The sequence below is a fragment of the Physcomitrium patens genome, chromosome 10, assembly GCF_059467195.1.
Source record: "Physcomitrium patens ecotype Gransden chromosome 10, ASM5946719v1, whole genome shotgun sequence".
Lineage (NCBI taxonomy): Eukaryota > Viridiplantae > Streptophyta > Bryopsida > Funariales > Funariaceae > Physcomitrium > Physcomitrium patens.
The window spans coordinates 7792423-7809812 of record NC_143419.1 but is presented as its reverse complement, the minus strand read 5'-3'; the positions used below and the strand labels follow the sequence as shown (position 1 = coordinate 7809812).

Below are 17390 nucleotides of genomic sequence, written 5' to 3'. Positions count from 1 at the left end.
ACTTGCACCTATTAGTAAGAATTTGGATGTATTAGGCTTATCTTTTCTACTTCATTGTTAAAATTTTGAATTAAACTACAAGAAAAATTAAGGTTATAAGAAATCTAATTTATCTAAGAATTATATTTTTCTTTTTACCACAATAATCCTAAAATAATTGAATTAAAAGAAGATCTTATCACATTAAATATTACTATACTATTATGATCTTTAATTTCTACATTTAAAAGAATAGTTTCATGAATAATGTCTCTAAAAGTTAACAAATGATCAACTATGACTTCTACATGTACGAGTTTAGTTTTCTTGACTAAAGATATTTCTTATTTCTTGCCAAAGTCTTTGTTTATAAAAAAAGTTGAAGCTCTTTAATCTAATAATATAAAACTTTATAATTTTTATGTCTTAAATACACTTTTATTGTAAGACAAGGTAAAGGATTTAAAGAAAGAATTAGACCTTTACTATGTATTGTATATGATTCCAACAACACGGTGTCGTATGGAGTGTTTTGCTAGCTGGAAATACACTGGATATCTAGTTGTAGAGAATTTAGCTTAAACCTTTATATGAATCTTGTCTTAGCTTCTAAAACTCCTTTGATTTGCATAAAACTCAAAATATAACAAAATCCCTTCAAAATATATTTTTTCCGCAAAGGATTTTCTTATCTTGAACTTTAGAAATTCATAACTCTTGATCTAATCATTTAGTTTGTCTCAAATTTATAGAATAGGTAGAATTCACCTTTAACTTTTATCACAAAAAAAACTAACTACAAATTCACTCCCGATCTTTTGACATCTAAGAAACCCTAGTAGATGCTCTAGGCCCTAATTTACAAGCATCCGAGCACTATTTTCTTAATATCTCAAGAACCCAATACTCAAATATCATCAAACTTATGTACAAAGTTTATTAACATGAATTTACACATTTTCAGAAATTTTGAGCCAAAACCTTGTCAAATTGCTCAAGATATAGCTCAAGACACAACCACTAGTAAATCGGGTCACTTACTACCCTTAAATTGCATTTGCTGACTTCAAAATCCAATAACTCCTTCATCCCAACGTAGAATCTAGCAAGTAATACACAAAAAGTGTAGCCGCAAAAGTGCGCTCTTTAGTTGTAATCACCGATCCTCAATTGCTATCCGTACACGTGTGTTATGCCTAAAAGAGTGATAGTAGCTCCCAAATCAACACCTTAACTTTGAGCGCCTATATCTCCTTCATATAAACTCCAAATCATACAAGATTTGCACCAAAACCATAGCCAAAATCCTAAACTTGCTGATCCTATCCTTTAAAGCTTAAATGGTGCTGAAAAACTAACCCTAATCTCTAATATAGACTCGGGCAGCCTCCTCAAAGCCTATTGGTCATGATTTTTGACCAATAGGAATGGAGATTTTCATCATTCATCTCCATTCATCTACATTGGTGCCCTAATTACTCTCTCTGCTACCAAAATCCTTCTTCAATCCTTTTTTTTATAAGATTTACTTAATTTATACTCTAAACACCAAATAAGAGAACCAAAATAAGTTTTCAAAGGTCACCAATGTCTAACAAAGGTGACTCTAAATATTTAGAAGTTACTATCAACCAAAACCAATCTTAAAATCCACTATCAAAAGAAATTAAAGTTATATAAATTCTATAGTAATCTTTTTAAACCTCTTCTCAAAGTAATAATCAAATTATATTCTATAACCAACTAAAATCTACTAACATGGCTCTCACCATGTTACTTAATAAATTATATATTAAGTACATAATTATATTATTTTCATATAGTAGCCGAACCACAACATGACAACGGTCCCTATTATAGCTGGAGAAACTTGTTTTTCAATACATTGTCTTCTTTGGCAATTGTCCTCTTCGTTTTGTGATTGCATTGATTCTTTGAAAAATATTGAATACTGTGTTCAATATCTCTACAATATAAGTACAAATCCTTTTGACAACATAAAGATTTTTTTTTTCTTAGTGAGAGATTTAAAATTTGTTATCAATTTACATTGATTTTTGCCTTGATAAATAAGTTTCTAAAAACTTGGGAGATGCCATCCTTATTTAATTTATTCTTCTCCAACCAAGTCTTTATTCTTGATGCCTTTAAATAATTGATTGTGGCATGCAATGGCTTAAGTAATAAATTATTCTAAAGATTTTTTTTTTTAATATTATCTTATACATATCTTTGATATTATCTTTCAACTCATATTGAAATTGATCAATAAGGACTTCGTCATTCCAATCCATATGATAAGTAAGGTTTTGGAATTCAACAACATATATGGTAGTTGACCATGATCCTTGGCATAAAGATAAGAGCTTAATTTTTTGTACTCTTTTTCAATTACTTTCTCCAAATGTGGCTGTAAACACTAATAAGAATGAATTCAAATCATAAAGGAGTCATAAATTCTTTTCCATTAAAGGTGCTAACCAAGAAAGAGTACTTCCAGATAGAAGTGCGCTTATGAATCCAACTTAGATAATAAAAGTAACATCTATAATCTTTTCTTCCATAGACAATCCAAATAAATTTAAAAAATTAAATTAGAGGAAGATAATCCGCAATTGCTAATATCAAATGAAAATTTCTTCAAAGAAGAATAATCTATTTTTTTTAAGAAAAAAATCAATGTTTAATAATAAGATTATTTATTTAAATATAGGTAGTCTGCAACCTTCAAAACACAATAATAAAAGTGAAGTGATTCACTAATTTTTAAAATAATACAAGAATAATAAGTTAGCACTCTTTTCAAACTATCACGGATATGAATCTTAAAGAATTAAAATATCAATACACTCTTATGTCATCCAAAAAGACTAGAAAATCACTCAAAGATGGCATAGTAATAAAATAAAATGACTTATTGCTAAAGATAAGAAGACTTAGAAAATCTTACAACAAGACTAAAGACTAAAAATGCATTTATAAGAGAGAAGAAGGCTTCACTCTTGCCTCAATATATACTCTTAACTAAAAGCTATGTGATTGTCTCCTATAGAAACTCCAGAATATGTTAACTTTCCAAGACACATATCTTAACTTATAAAGTAATTTTTCTATATGTATGTCACATAATTAGCTTATTCTACAAGCTACTAACATGTGGTTTATCTGTTGACTAAGTTTCTAATCTACCAGTCAACTAAAAATATATATAGAATCAAAGCAATGTCTATGAAGTTTTTAAGAAGCATTTTTAAAAAAATATTATAAAATAAATCTATTTTTATCTACTTCTATTTAATCATATAAGTAAATATTAGAGTAAATATGTATGTCCATGGCACTCATGGAGAAGCTTCCTAAAAGCTCCATAAACATGGATTTGACTTTATAAATATATGTAGGTAATTGATAGGTTAAAAACTTTGCTAATAAATTAACCAAGTATTGCACATATTGGCTACTTATAGTACACATAGATGTTATTAAAAAAAATAAAGTTTTTATAAATTATTGAATTATTTTTCTATTAAAATTATTTAATATTTATTTTTAAATCTATAATTTTTCAAAACTTGCCTATATTGAATTAATTGTTGAATCTAATGTTGTAGAATATTATTTTTTTAATATAGAGATATAAAAAATTAAAAGTATCTTTTAACTTTAATTTTTTAGTTTTTTAGTTTTCTTAAATAAAAATTATTTTTTTATATTTAATACATTTAATTTTTTTAGTAATTGATATTAAAAATATATAATAAAATTTTAAAAAATTAATAAATATTACAAAAATATATACAGTAGAATATATAAAATAAGATAAGACCTGACTTCTAATATCTAATATTTGTAGGTAGAAAGTATATGTTGAAATATATTATGATCATTCACATAAAGATTTTGAGATATAAATATTATTTTTTGATTGATTATTTTAATAATATATATAATTATATCTATCTTTATAATAACTATTATAATGTAATTTTTGTTTTTAAATTTTATCATTATCTAATTTATAATTATTACTTATTTTAGCTACTATTAATAACATCCATCTTTAAATTATAAATAATATCTTACAAAAAAAAATCTATATTAAATAAATATAAAAAATAATAATTGATTTTAAGAATTATTTTAATTATTCTATTTTATGAAAGATCAAAGATTTTAGACATTGTCTTAGACAAAATTAGAATTTTATACTTTTATACAAGCCAATTGTCCTCTAAAAGTTGGCATACTTGAATCATCTTGAATAAAAATTATTATATTGCAATATTTTTTTTTTTTACATTAAGAAATATATAATTGTTGTTGTTGTTGTTGTTGTAATTTATTTTTAAAAAATTTAAGGATATAGATTTTTTTTAAAAAATAAAATATCTTATAAATAGTATTTAATCTTTTGCATTTCAAGTCCAATTTAATTTGCAACAATTGTGCAATACATTTTTTTTGTTTTCAAAACAAAATCTGATATTTAGTATACTTTTTACATACTTTAGAATTTAATATATATACATATATATTCAAAAGTATAAATCAGTATTTTTCAAAGTCTGAACACTTTAAGATACTTGAAAAGAAGTAGTTTTAACCAGGATTAAAATTATATATATATATATATATATATATATATCTTTTACAATTTAAATTTTAGATCTAAAAAAACTAGAAAAAATTTAAGAACTAAAAGAATTGTAGGACAAACCTCTGTATTGAATATTTGACAATAAAATAGAATTGCAATGCATATTAGTTGCAATATTGTAAGGTAGTAAGTAATATATTTTATATATATATATATATATATATATATGGTATATTAGTCATGATTTTTGATAGATGTAGTAGCAAATGTGGTATGTATACACAATTATTTTATCACTAATATTCTTGTATTAATGTCATGTTAAAAATTATGTAGTAAAAAAAAAAAAAAAAAAAATCTAAGTATTTTATATATAACAATATTTACAAGCATTGCATATCTAAAGTTATCAAGTTATATAAAGACCAAACTTAACACAAAAGATATGAAGTGTATGTTCTTAAGATATTGTAAAAATACCAAAGTTTATGTATTCATGTATTTGCAAAATAAGAAGATTATTAAAATTGAGATTTTTTAATTTTTAAAAAATGAGAGAGTTTGCAAATACAATTCTCTTCCAGCTAATTAACATAATCTGTTGCAACAAAAACCTTAAGTAAAGTTTTTTAAATAATAAAAACAATTATATATATATATATATATATATATACACATATATCAGAAATTGTTAACTATCAAAACAAGAAACAAGACGAGGTATCTAAATTCTAGTTGAAGTTGCTTCCCAGAATTTTAACTAATTATTGGGAGTTATTAGTTTCTGGGGGATTGATTATTAGAGAGACAATTGTACTTAGAAATATATCTAAGTAGAAGAAAGGACTGTCGACGCTGAGGTTTCAGTTACAGACAGACGACGAGCTCTTGCTCTAATCCTTTGCCAACATACACAATTGAAGACATCTATCCTTCGCAATTCTTCAGATCGCCCAGGTAGAGTTCTCCGTAGTATCTGGCAACTTTGAATGCCAGTTCTCCACAATTACAGCAGCGCCTTACCGCTCCCATTGAAGTGTGCCTCAGTCAGTCAAAGACAATACACTTTCGTTGGCAAATTGTTGAGGATGCTGCAAATCCTCTACGAATATCTGTGTGGCTTGAACCAGGACCTTGTGCACCTCAACTCTCGCCTTCGTTGTCACAATCTGACGGTCCAAGGTAGAATTCGAAGGCAGTCCAAGGTAGAATTCGAAGGCAGTCCAAGGTAGAAATCCACCCTGAGAATCAGAATGCTGAACCCTAAACCTTGGTGGATTTCTCTGTTCATTTGCTTTTAACTGAAGCATGGAGTTCAAGGTTGTGACTTTACCTTTGGGGCAAGCATCTTCTACATGAGAGGTTCAACTTTTTTAAGTTAATTCTTTTATTTCTGCATGACAGTTATTGGCATTGAGATGTCCTAATTGAATTTTCAACAGTATCACTATCTTCAAAACAGAGTTGGTAGCACCTATGCATTATAAAGTTGTTGTTTCCAATTTTTGGTTCATCATCATCCTTTCAAGCATGTTCTTCTTGTCCCTAGTTTGTACTCTACTGTTAGTACTGTTCATTCTTCTCAGACTCAAATTAATATTCTTAAGAAGAATCACAACAACATTTAGAAAAACTATAAATTCTAAATATGTTCTTAATGACCTTCTTGCATGTCACTAACCTGTATATGTTATAAATGCAAAAAAAAAAAAAAAAAAAAAAAAATCTATTAGAACCTTCAATTGCATTATGCTTTATGCAACACATCTTAATTTCTAAATTATTATATTATTATAAATTTTATCTAAAATCAGATGGAAAGTATTTTTTATGTCCAAATTTTTGAAATGACATTTTTGTTTTTTTGTAACCTAATTGTACTTGATGGTATCATTGTCTCTACCATTTATCATTTATTTTACCTATATAATTTTTCATGGTTAGTTCAAGATTACTCTTATGATGATGATAAGATAAAGACATGCCATTTTATTTCTATTCTATTCTTATACATGTTTCTTATATATATATATATATATATATATACATATATACATATATAAATCAACTACTCTAGTGGATAACAAACATAGAAAAGCCACAGTTGATGATGCTCTAATACTAGGAACATCATCCTAAAATTTTATAGGCAATTTTCTTGTAACTAATGTCAGTATCAAAGAAAAACTACATTTTTTTTTATGTTACTCTTTACTCTAATTAACAATAATAAAAAAAAAGAGGTGTTTTTTAACATTTTAAACTCATACTGACAAAAATTACACATTTTCATTTCTTTAATTAAGTTGCTTCAAAACACTTTCTAACTTATTAATATTATGTACACTTATTGATAAAAAGTAATCAACAAATGTACTTAAAACCAAAATTTTTAAAATTTATCTTTGCTTATGTAATATTTATTTCAAAAACTACATAAAAAAAATTAAAAATTAGAAATTAAAAAAAAAAAAAACTATGTAAGAACTTATATGACATAACATAATTCTCAATAACTTTTGCTTTTGAAGAAATTCTTTATGAAATTCAGATGTTTTTTAAGAAAAATTTCAACAACTTGAAGTCACCAAGTACAATCGCATTTGCATACCAAGATAACACAATGAGCTTCATATGCTAGGAAGTGTGAAATAAACGTACTCTCTGGTGCAATTGAGTATTTTATTTTTAATTTATTTTTATTTTCATTTTGTTTATTGAAATATCAGGTCGGAGGGTCAGCACCTTCATTGACTAGTCTTGACGGCCGGCCTTGACTAGGCAAGTGATCACATCCACTCACTAAAAGAAATATCTTTCATCAGGATTATGCCACAAAGCTGATACTAATAGAATACTTCCCCTTACTGGGTTTCATGTAAATGAAAACTACTAGCATTATACGGAGCCATGATGAACAATCCAACAATTGAGAGCCTCCCTACTGCAAGCCATGAAAAGAGCTCCTTCTAAGCTGCATCGATGCATTCAGACTTTAGCCAGCGCTTTTCTCACACACATCAACTTCTAATGAGGCTCGGTTTGTAGCGGCTCTGAACATATGTGTCCTGCAGCTACTTCAAATACCTCGTTTCCGTGTGCATTGATTAACTCAGAACCCTAAAGTGCACAGAAAAGAAGGCAGGACAAAGCTGAAATGGCCCCTTGTTTAACTTTGTGAAGACCTTTGAAAGCAAGGTGTGAGTTTGGCAAGTTCTGTTTCACGCTAAGTTCTGCAATCGAGGTGTGACGTTGGTGATTTTAGATACCCATCGATTTTGGACTTCCACTTTCACACTATCTGGTTTTGATAGAAAATTCCACGCTGCTATGATCAGTTGAACGGCCAACTTGTTGCAATCGGTTCTGGAAACGCATATATTGCAAATTATGTGACAAATAAAAAAAATTGGTTCGTGGGCTTTGCAGTGGTTCGTGTTACCAACTTTATCTACCGTTTAGTGACCTTCGAGGTTCGAGGGCTGGAGAGGCCGAAGAGAGGTAACCAGAATATGCTACCGAAATAGCTGTAAATAGTCCAATTGTTTTGGATTTTTTCCCTCTGAATGATGAGATTGTTGTGTGACCCAGAGAAAAGTATGTGCTTCACTAGTTTGGAAGTTGTAGAGGTTGATAGTAAAACAATCGGTAGAACTATTTTTTACATTGACATCGACAAGATTTCACTTTCCCGAACTATCCCATTTTCTACGAATCCTTCAAGTCATTCCTCCAACGGAAAATGCTGAATATCATATTCCAGATTTTGAACGAGTGTTCGTACTTTGTAGAATAAAAATTTGCTTTGTTTCAACAATAAAATCAGTGATCTCTCACTTGTGTTTCAGAACCTTGGTAAGCTGTGACAACCTTCAATACGAACTCAGAATATAGGTCTCTTAGAGCCACCAGTACCGTCATCACCAAAGGGCCCATGATCACACCCTGTAATCAGCAGCAACGAAAATTAGACAAAATCCATGAATTAATTTAGTTGAATGCCTTCATCCACAAACCAAGTGATTGCACGATGACTTGGATTGAAGGACTGATATAGCATGCCTTTATTGCGGGTTGGAAGAGGGTCATTCCTCCAGCAATGCTGAGGCCCGTCAGATACTGGTTGTGATTTGAAACAACCCCTTGAATCTCAGTGACACCATAGTCCATCACGTACTTATAAATAATTGCTGTAGACACTCCCCAGAGAATTTTTTTCTCAATCAGGAGCTGCAGTAGAGCTGGTAGAGACGCCATCCAGTTAGGAAAAACAGGCATCAATCCGTTCACCAAAGCAATGGATGTTGAAACGTACAGGAAGTGGATTTTTAAGAACCTGAAGAGGAGATACGTGAACAAGGCCTGGAAAAACAAGGCCTTCATTTAAGTACAATGCAGGAAAGCACTACACAATGATCGACAGTACAATTTAAACAATATGAGTACGTGAAGAAGCAGAGGATTGCAGAAATGTGAAACGCTTTTGAACCTGAAAGAGCATTAGCTTACCCGTAGTTACAAGAACAGCGCTGATGGTCCGGTCCAATACACTCGCACATTTATGACGAGTCAATTCTGAGAGTGGAATCATGTGTAAAACTTGCTCCATTACACCGCCATTTTCCGATGTGATTAGGAAAAACAGCATAGCTACAAAGACTAAAACTTGTTTGACGAAGTTGGCTACATCTGTACCAAGTCCAACTAAAATACTATAGCTTCCTGACATGGAACCGCCTCCAAATTTCTCCTGTAACCATCAACCACCTAAGCTAAATGAATGTACTGGTAATACTTGACAATGACAGAATATCAAAGAAGACGTCGTATTAAGAAATAAGTTGTTCCCACAGACGTTCTGAGACTGGCACTCTGAATACATGTCATATTGAAATCAACATTAAACACCAATCGTGAAGTAAAAGAGCTGCACCCTACTGCAAAGACATGGGTTATTGTCATGAATTTTTCCCAAAAACTGGACTTATCGTCGGTTGCTGGATTTCCGCCACCATTGTAAGCAATTACATCGAGAAACTCCTTTGCAGCATGTGCAACGGTTGTCATGTTGCTCTCCTCTGCATAATCGTTAACCTAAATCCACGTTTCACTTAAGATTATCAGGAAAAAAAAAAAAAAAAAAGGAATAACTTCAGATGAAATTCGTATGCATTTAGGAATCAATAGAGAACCTTGAGAATCATGTTAATCTAGGTCTAGTAGAATTACCCTCTGTACCACTGTGTCGTAAGCCATCATCATGTATTTGTCGATGTTGAGAGAAGTTGGGCTGGTTCCTAGCCAATCTGAAAACCTTTTTCCCGCCTCCAAATTGGACTTCAAAGCGTCGACGGCATCCTTGGTTTCAACACTTACTTTGAATGAAAACAAAATTGTACCTCCTAGGATTACCAAAGTCATTGAAACTATAAGTTGAAGAGCTACAAGGAAGGAAAGATTCTTTATCAATGTCTGTGCTAGTCCTCGATTGCTCCACCTGCATGAACCTAATCTTTGAAGCTTCAATATTCGACCATATTGCAGATATTGAATTAAATTCACCAAGGTACAGCCATTTATAGCAAAATGCACTTAGCATGATGGCCTAAAAATGTGCAAAAAGAGGTCGACAAACAAGTGAGAGGTAACCAATACTATTTTTGTTCCAGTATGAAAAATTGATGGATTTGAAATGCCCTTGATTTAAAATGTTGCTGTTTCATATTATTAGGAATAAGTGGAATGCCACAAACCTGCTAGCATGAACAGTGAAAAATAATAGCTGTGCAGCACTGCCGCGATGCTCATGTGCCTGAGGAACCCAATTTGTATATTTTGCAGTCACGATGGAATGTACGACGTGTAACATCCGGTAGGTTGCACCAGCAACGCATGCAACAGCTATCATATACACTAGCCCTACATACTCGTAGCATAATAAGCAAGTCCACAGGAAGAAAAGCCACTGAAAAAGCTTATAGAATTTTGCGTCGTCCGAGATTGGGGCAAAGTCACGAATTGAAATTGCTCGAAATGTCTCGCGAATATCTTCTACGGTATCAAGCAACGCAAAAAGCATCGCAGCAGGGATGGCGAAGAAGGCTTGAGCTAAACCCAACTGTAAAGGTCGCTTCCAGAATTCGAAAGCAGCTGCTTGTATTCGGTGCAATGGCATCGAGATCAAGATAGCCCAATGGATAGGCGTCCAGTAGTCCTTTAGCAATAGGCAGACCCCATAGCAAATGGCTGTTGCGAGCACCAGCCCAGCATGAGCCATTGCTATGTAGATAGCTAATTGAAAATTGGCCCCATCGCGATCGTGATTCTTAGCGAAACCCTCTTCATTTTCAGAAAGTGTTGAAACAGGGCCTACAAAACTTTCACCTATTGCAGTTAAAGGTGGGTTGGCGGCCATGAGCTGTTCCCTGGCTTCTGTGATTGGATCGATACTATCATCTGCAACACTTACACTGGCTTCTGGACTATCTGAATTGTAATCATCCCCGTCCCTCGCAGAAGCAACACATTGATTTATCACTGTTGAAAGTAAATCATGCTCGCCATTCGCGAAGTGAACTTGCTCGGTTGTGGCAAAGTTCGGGTTCGCCATATATGTCCATGAGTGGAAGTTCAATGGAAAGAACCACTCCAAATGACAAGAATTCTTTACGAAAAAAATCAGAAATACGGGTGCTTGATATGGAGCACAGATTAAAGCGCTGAACATCGCCCAATTCCGACATTGCAATTCTCCGTGGCATAACTCGAAAATATTATTATGATCTCCTCAACTCATAGTGTTACCGTCGTTTGATCGATGATCACTAACCCTAATTCATAGGCTATCTCTTCTGAAAAACCCTAAAGCATATGCAGCACGAAACTACACAGATCAAAAGATAAATACTGCCCTTCGCACTTTCATGATCCTCTTCCCTCCACAACTTTGCAACCAGAATTGAAATTCTCGAAAGAAACACTGCATGGACTCTCAGGTCTGAAGTCCCGTAAGAAGCAAGTGGGCTGCCGGGTATATCACCCTCTAGAGTACTGGATACCACGTAGATGGCTTTTTGTCGACAAAGCTCCAGAAAGAGAGGAGGAAGTTACTTTTAAGGGCTATAATAAGATATTCTTACTATTATTGGTCGCTTTGAAGGTCCTTCCTGCACAATAATTTATTTGTTGGTGCGGATCCATACTATGAAGGCTGTCTGTAATTGCCAAGTGCCTTGCGACTGTGCCTTAGGCTCTTGCGCGTTCTTTCTGACCTTTGAGGTGGAGCTTGCATGTCTACTTGGCCCGATTACCTTTCTCATGCTCCTCGAGGTCTGTTTGCGCAACATACTTGGCACTTCGCTAGTTTCCACCATGTTCACAAGCGGGTTCAAGGTTGAAAGTGTTTTGGGTCAACTTCCGAGTTGTTATGCGTATGTGGAGAACTCTTCCCTGCGTTCAAGGGCTTGGCGTGATTTTCAATTTCAGGCAAGTCATTGTAGCATAGTGGTGGCTTTGATTTGGTTGTTGGGCTGGTTGGCGGGGAGTTTGACTTGAAGGTTGAGTATGGTGAAGTGAGAGAAGTGAATGTGAACAGTGATTTTTGGTAGGTTGTGGGTGGTGAGTGAGCTTGCGAAATGGCAGGAGGGAAGTCTGAGAAGAGTAGTATCTGAAGTTGACTCTATATTCCCGTTTCTACTACTTGTGTCAGAATGAAGTTCAATCGCTCCATAGGTTCCCTTGTTATGATCATTGGAGATCGTCTATGCGTGACTTGAATTTGCGGTCCTCGGAGATTCGCTTCGATGGTTTCTTGAATTTTCTCGGGAAATGTGAAGGTTATTTAGTTTGAGATTATGGAGTAACCTCCTTTTCTTTACTCTATTCACTTCATCTCGGCACCCATAACGTTATAGCTTTGCTCCATTCTCCAGGGGCAGATCTGAGTTCTTCACACATTATCAGATTCTTTAGGGATGAATCATTGTTGCTGCAAAGGAGCAGTGAATTGATCCAATCCCAACTTCTCAGTCGGGATCACTGTGACTAAGACCAATTTTGTTTCCTCTCTTCCCCTGTTTTGTTAGAAATTCCACTCTTTGCTCATATTTGACCATTCTATTTCCTTTTGATTTTCAATTATTTCATTCTGATCCTCCCGAGTATATGTCATTTTTTACTTTCGCGATGCTTAAGAATACCTGAAATTTTCTATCTTTCGGTAGATATAGGTTTCTGGTTTGTCTTCCAAGACTGCGATCTCAGTTACTGAACGTTTGAAGATCGTCAAGAGAAGAGACATTTTATCGATTGCTCGCCAATTTAGAGGTCCAAAATGAAGGGAAAGGATGGGTTCAGAGCAATGTATGCAGCAGTGTCTCGAGCATGGAATGCTCAAGGATCATTACCTCTTCGAACACCGAACCAAGTTAATCTTTACCATTCCAGCTTCATACGCACGATTGCGAGATCCAGCTCCTCCTTCCTGCACAACGAACCCATTTTCTACCCTAGATTTAGCACTGCAGCAGGATCGGCATCTGACAAGGATTTGGACAACAGTGCTTCAGTAATAGGCACAACTACTTTCCCCGGTCTGTTAGCTACGAGAAAAGACCAGAAGCCACGCGCTGTAGTACTGGGATCTGGATGGGGAGCTTGTCGTCTTCTGAAGGATCTTGACAGTCGTATCTACGACATAGTTTGCGTCTCTCCTCGCAATCACATGGTGTTCACTCCCTTGCTGGCATCTACTTGTGTCGGAACTCTCGAGTTTCGCTCCGTAGCGGAGCCAGTAAGGACAATTCAGCCGGCCCTTGCGAAAAATCCTGATTCTTATTACTTCCTCGCTAAATGTACACATATCGATGTTGACAACCATGAAGTACACTGCGAGTCGGTCCTTGACGAGCATGCTGGTCACCAAGGAGGAGATAAGTTCAAGGTTGCTTACGACAAGCTAGTCATTGCAACAGGTGCAGAGGCCTCAACGTTTGGCATCGATGGTGTCTACGAACACGCTCTCTTTCTTCGTGACGTGAGGAATGCAATGGAGATCCGATCCAAGATGTTGCTCAACCTCGCGCTCTCAGAAATTCCTGGGAAAGACCCGGAGGAGAAAAAGAGGCTTCTCCATTGTGTAGTGGTTGGAGGTGGTCCCACAGGGGTGGAATTTAGCGGTGAGCTCAGCGACTTCATCCGGCGTGATGTCCAACGCAAGTTTTCACATTCCAAGGACTTGATCCACGTGACTCTCATAGAGGCAAATGAGATCCTCAATACATTTGATGTGAGGCTCCGTCAATATGCCACTAACCAGATGAAGAGGAGTGGAGTCAAGCTGATGCGGGGAATGGTAAAACACGTCCTTCCGAAGAAACTAATTCTCAACGACGGAAATGAGGTACCCTACGGGCTTCTTGTATGGTCAACAGGCGTAGGTCCATCTGCTTTCATCAAAAGCCTTGAAAATTTTGAGAAATCAAAGGGGGGGAGGATCGGCGTTGATGATTATCTGCGAGTACCTGCTCACGATGATGTTTACGCTCTTGGCGATTGCGCTGGGTACGTTGAGCGAATTGGCAAGCCCCCATTGCCCGCTTTGGCACAAGTGGCAGAGAGGCAAGGCAAGTACCTGGGGGAGTCTCTGAACAAGCTGGGGAAACAGGGTCACGGACGAGCAGGAGCTGGTACACCTTTCGTGGTCGACCCATTTGTTTACAAGCATCTGGGAAGCATGGCCTCCGTTGGGCGATACAAAGCTTTAGTGGACTTGAGGCAGAGTCCTGAGGCGACTGGTGTTTCCCTGACAGGGTTCAAGAGCTGGATCATTTGGCGATCTGCTTACTTGACCCGAACTCTAAGCTGGCGAGCTCGTCTGTATGTGGCGTTCAACTGGTTCACCACCTTTATTTTTGGCCGTGACATATCTCGATTCTAGAAGCTTGAACATTCTATAATAAAACCATCTGTTTTGCTTCTATGTGGGACTTTTTGTAGATGACAACTTGAGCCGGTTGACAGCTTGTGATATCATTAACAAATAACGGTTGCAGTGTATGCAAAAACTATGCAATGATGGAGCCTTGTTTTTGCCCAAGCAGATTCAGTCTCTTCGACTGCTGTGGATTAGGGAGTCAATCAGTTAAAAATTTGGCTGCTCTTATTTGATTCTTGAACTTGGGCTTTAACCTCCCACTTAAAGATAGGAAAATGTTATTTAGTAGCAATGATATGGAGTTAAGTTCTTACATATCAAGTTCTCACAAGATCCAAATGTATAAAGATTTAGTGATTTTGGATTATTATTATTATGTTCTTTTTTAGTTCCAGACCACAGGCATTTGTTTGTTGCATAGAATATAATGGTATATTGTCTTTTTTGAGTTGATTGATTAGTGATTGAGAAACATGTAATCTATTGTTGTGAAGAACACTACTTTTTAATTGACATATATATATATATATATATTTATACATGTGTTTTTTCTATTCCTTGCAATTTTGATGTGCATGCTAACTTTTTTGTAAATGGATTGTATATTCTGACTTTAAGTTGGAATTGATAGCAATATGTTTAAGCTAATTCCTTAATTAAATATTTGATATGGTTTTGGTGTCAAATACATGAATCTCAAAAAATCAAAGGATCTATATACTCTTAGTTGTCAAAGATATGAATTTCAAAGAATCAAATGGTGAATACCTTCTTGTGTCACTCAAAAAGGCTAAATATTCACTTGAAGATAGTATTGTATTGAATTAAAATGGCTATTGCTAAAGAAAAAAAGAATAAGTCTCTCGAAACAAGACTATGGAAAAAAAAGGTGTTGACAAGAGTGAAGAAAGCTTCACTTTTGTCTCCATATATACTATCTAACTATAAGTTACATAATCTTTCACATATATAACTTGCAAGACAAGTTTCACATATGTGCAACACAGCAAACTTCTATCACAAAAGGCCAACATATGCAATACTAACCAACTTGTTTGCTAAGTTCTCAACCTACCAATCACCTACAAACACTTATAAAGTCAAACCAGATCTATAAAACTTCTAAGAAGCTTATCTACAAGATATTATTAAATCTATTTACTTCTACTTCTATTCAACTCCTATAATCTATGTATATATATATATATATATATATGTGTGTGTGTGTGTGTGTGTGTCTACAATATGCATTTATCTAGCAAATTTTACCTTCAAGTTTGCTTAGGTGCATCTAATATTGCCTCAAAAAGTTGATGCTTCAATTTGGCAAGGTAATAGATTCTCTTCTACAACATTAAATTAACTTATCCTTGATTTTCCTATAGTGAATCTAAGCTTATTAGAATTTTGACTTTAAATAGTATCTTTTCTAAAAATTAAATACTTAAGTTATTTTAGTCCATCTTATTTTGTGGTCCAAAGTTCTATCTTCAATTATAGCTTCCCAAGATAGAATTATCAAACTACAAAAGTAATGTACCACCCTTCACTAAATTGGAGATTTCAATTTTGCTAAAAAATTTTAATTTTAATATAATATTCATATAGAAGTACAAAAAAAATCCTATCTTCATTTAAATTTTTAAGAAATAATTTTAAAAATTTATAAGAAAAACCTAACAAAGACTAAAGCCACTAACAAAGTCTAGAAGAAATTTTTCATGAATTCGCCATTCAAGAATAAAAGATTAATTTAATTTAATTTAATTTTAAATATTAAAAAACTTATTAAACCATAAATAAATCCTAAAAATCTAAAATCAATCCTAAAATATTTCTAAAGAAATTATAATTAAATAATAAAATTAATATTTAATAATAAAAAATAATTAAATTTCCTAATAATGTCCTAAATAAATACTAATTAAATCTTAAGAAATCCTTAAAAAAAACTTAAGTTTTTAAGCTTCAAACTTTAGTGGACTATAACTTGTAATTGTATTTCTAAATTAGCATTATATTTTTTACTAACTTATTTGTATGTCTTACAAAAGCTTATAAGTATAAAGAAATGTTCAACCTATATAATATAAAAAAACCTCCAATAATACTTGACTTCCTATATTAAGATTAATCAAGAATTCAACTAGTTGTATCTTATAACTTAGTCGTTAAATTTTACTTAAACTTTATATATGCTTTTATTATTGTGTCTTTTATTAACATTTCATAAAATATGCTTCATCTAGTATTTTAAGTTTTAAATCTCTAAAAATAAATAATTAATCTTAATTTAATTCTTTTAAACTTGCTCTTATATATGAAAAATAATATCTTGCAATTGAATTGGTATAATTGTATAAAAATTAAAAACTAAGTTGCTTATTTGCATAGTAACATATTCAAAAACAACTTATCTTAGATCAATCTTAGATTTTAGATTATAAAGCCAGAAATTGCATAAAATTTTAGTATCTTTGAAACTTCTTATTTCTTTCTTCTTTTAAGTACTTTTATATACTATAAAATTTTAAATTATACACTTGTAAAATGCTTTTAAAACCTACCTCTTAAATTCAAAAACGAATCTAAAAACAAATACTATTTCTATTTTAGGTGTCTATTTTTTGTGTGCTAGGTCCTACCTTCAATCTTCTATAAAAAATATTCTACATATAAATCTAATCTTTGTTTCTATTAATTTTGGCCAAAACATACCCTTAGTTTGAACTTACAAAAAATTGCATTGATTGTATATTTATTTTACTTTTTTATAATATGATTTCATTTATTCCTATTAGTCGTTTTATTAAAATTTAAATTTCCAAAAGCTAGATTTTTTATAAAATATTTTCAAATTAGATGATGTTTTTACCTCAA

The 17390-nt window shown here is 33.0% G+C and overlaps 2 protein-coding genes across 6 annotated transcripts; one reads left to right on the top strand and one right to left on the bottom strand.

The window, feature by feature from the left end:
- Nucleotides 1-7914: 7914 nt before the first annotated feature.
- On the bottom strand, nt 7915-11600 carry LOC112287644 (uncharacterized). Of its 4 annotated transcripts, none has more exons than XR_012218380.2 (7): nt 10330-11600; nt 9806-10073; nt 9515-9670; nt 9086-9326; nt 8913-8938; nt 8639-8766; nt 7915-8521 (listed from the first exon to the last, which is right to left on the bottom strand). XR_012218380.2 is itself a non-coding variant. In XM_024530859.3 (6 exons), exons 1-6 carry the CDS (start codon nt 11301-11303, stop codon nt 8399-8401), a joined length of 1941 nt encoding a protein of 646 aa, XP_024386627.1. In that variant the 5' UTR covers nt 11304-11599; the 3' UTR covers nt 7915-8398. The 4 variants fall into 4 exon arrangements, 2 of the variants coding, with proteins under 2 accessions (XP_024386627.1, XP_024386628.1); XR_016505098.1 differs by having other exon boundaries at nt 8639-8817; nt 10330-11599; XM_024530859.3 differs by lacking the exon at nt 8913-8938 and having other exon boundaries at nt 8639-8817; nt 10330-11599.
- Nucleotides 11601-11809: 209 nt separating this feature from the next.
- On the top strand, nt 11810-14898 carry LOC112287645 (internal alternative NAD(P)H-ubiquinone oxidoreductase A1, mitochondrial). 2 transcript variants are annotated; one of them, XM_024530863.3, is made up of 2 exons: nt 11810-12061; nt 12799-14898. In XM_024530863.3, exon 2 carries the CDS (start codon nt 12909-12911, stop codon nt 14511-14513), a length of 1605 nt encoding a protein of 534 aa, XP_024386631.1. In that variant the 5' UTR covers nt 11810-12061; nt 12799-12908; the 3' UTR covers nt 14514-14898. The 2 variants fall into 2 exon arrangements, with proteins under 2 accessions (XP_024386631.1, XP_073392921.1); XM_073536820.2 differs by having other exon boundaries at nt 12508-14898.
- Nucleotides 14899-17390: the final 2492 nt, after the last annotated feature.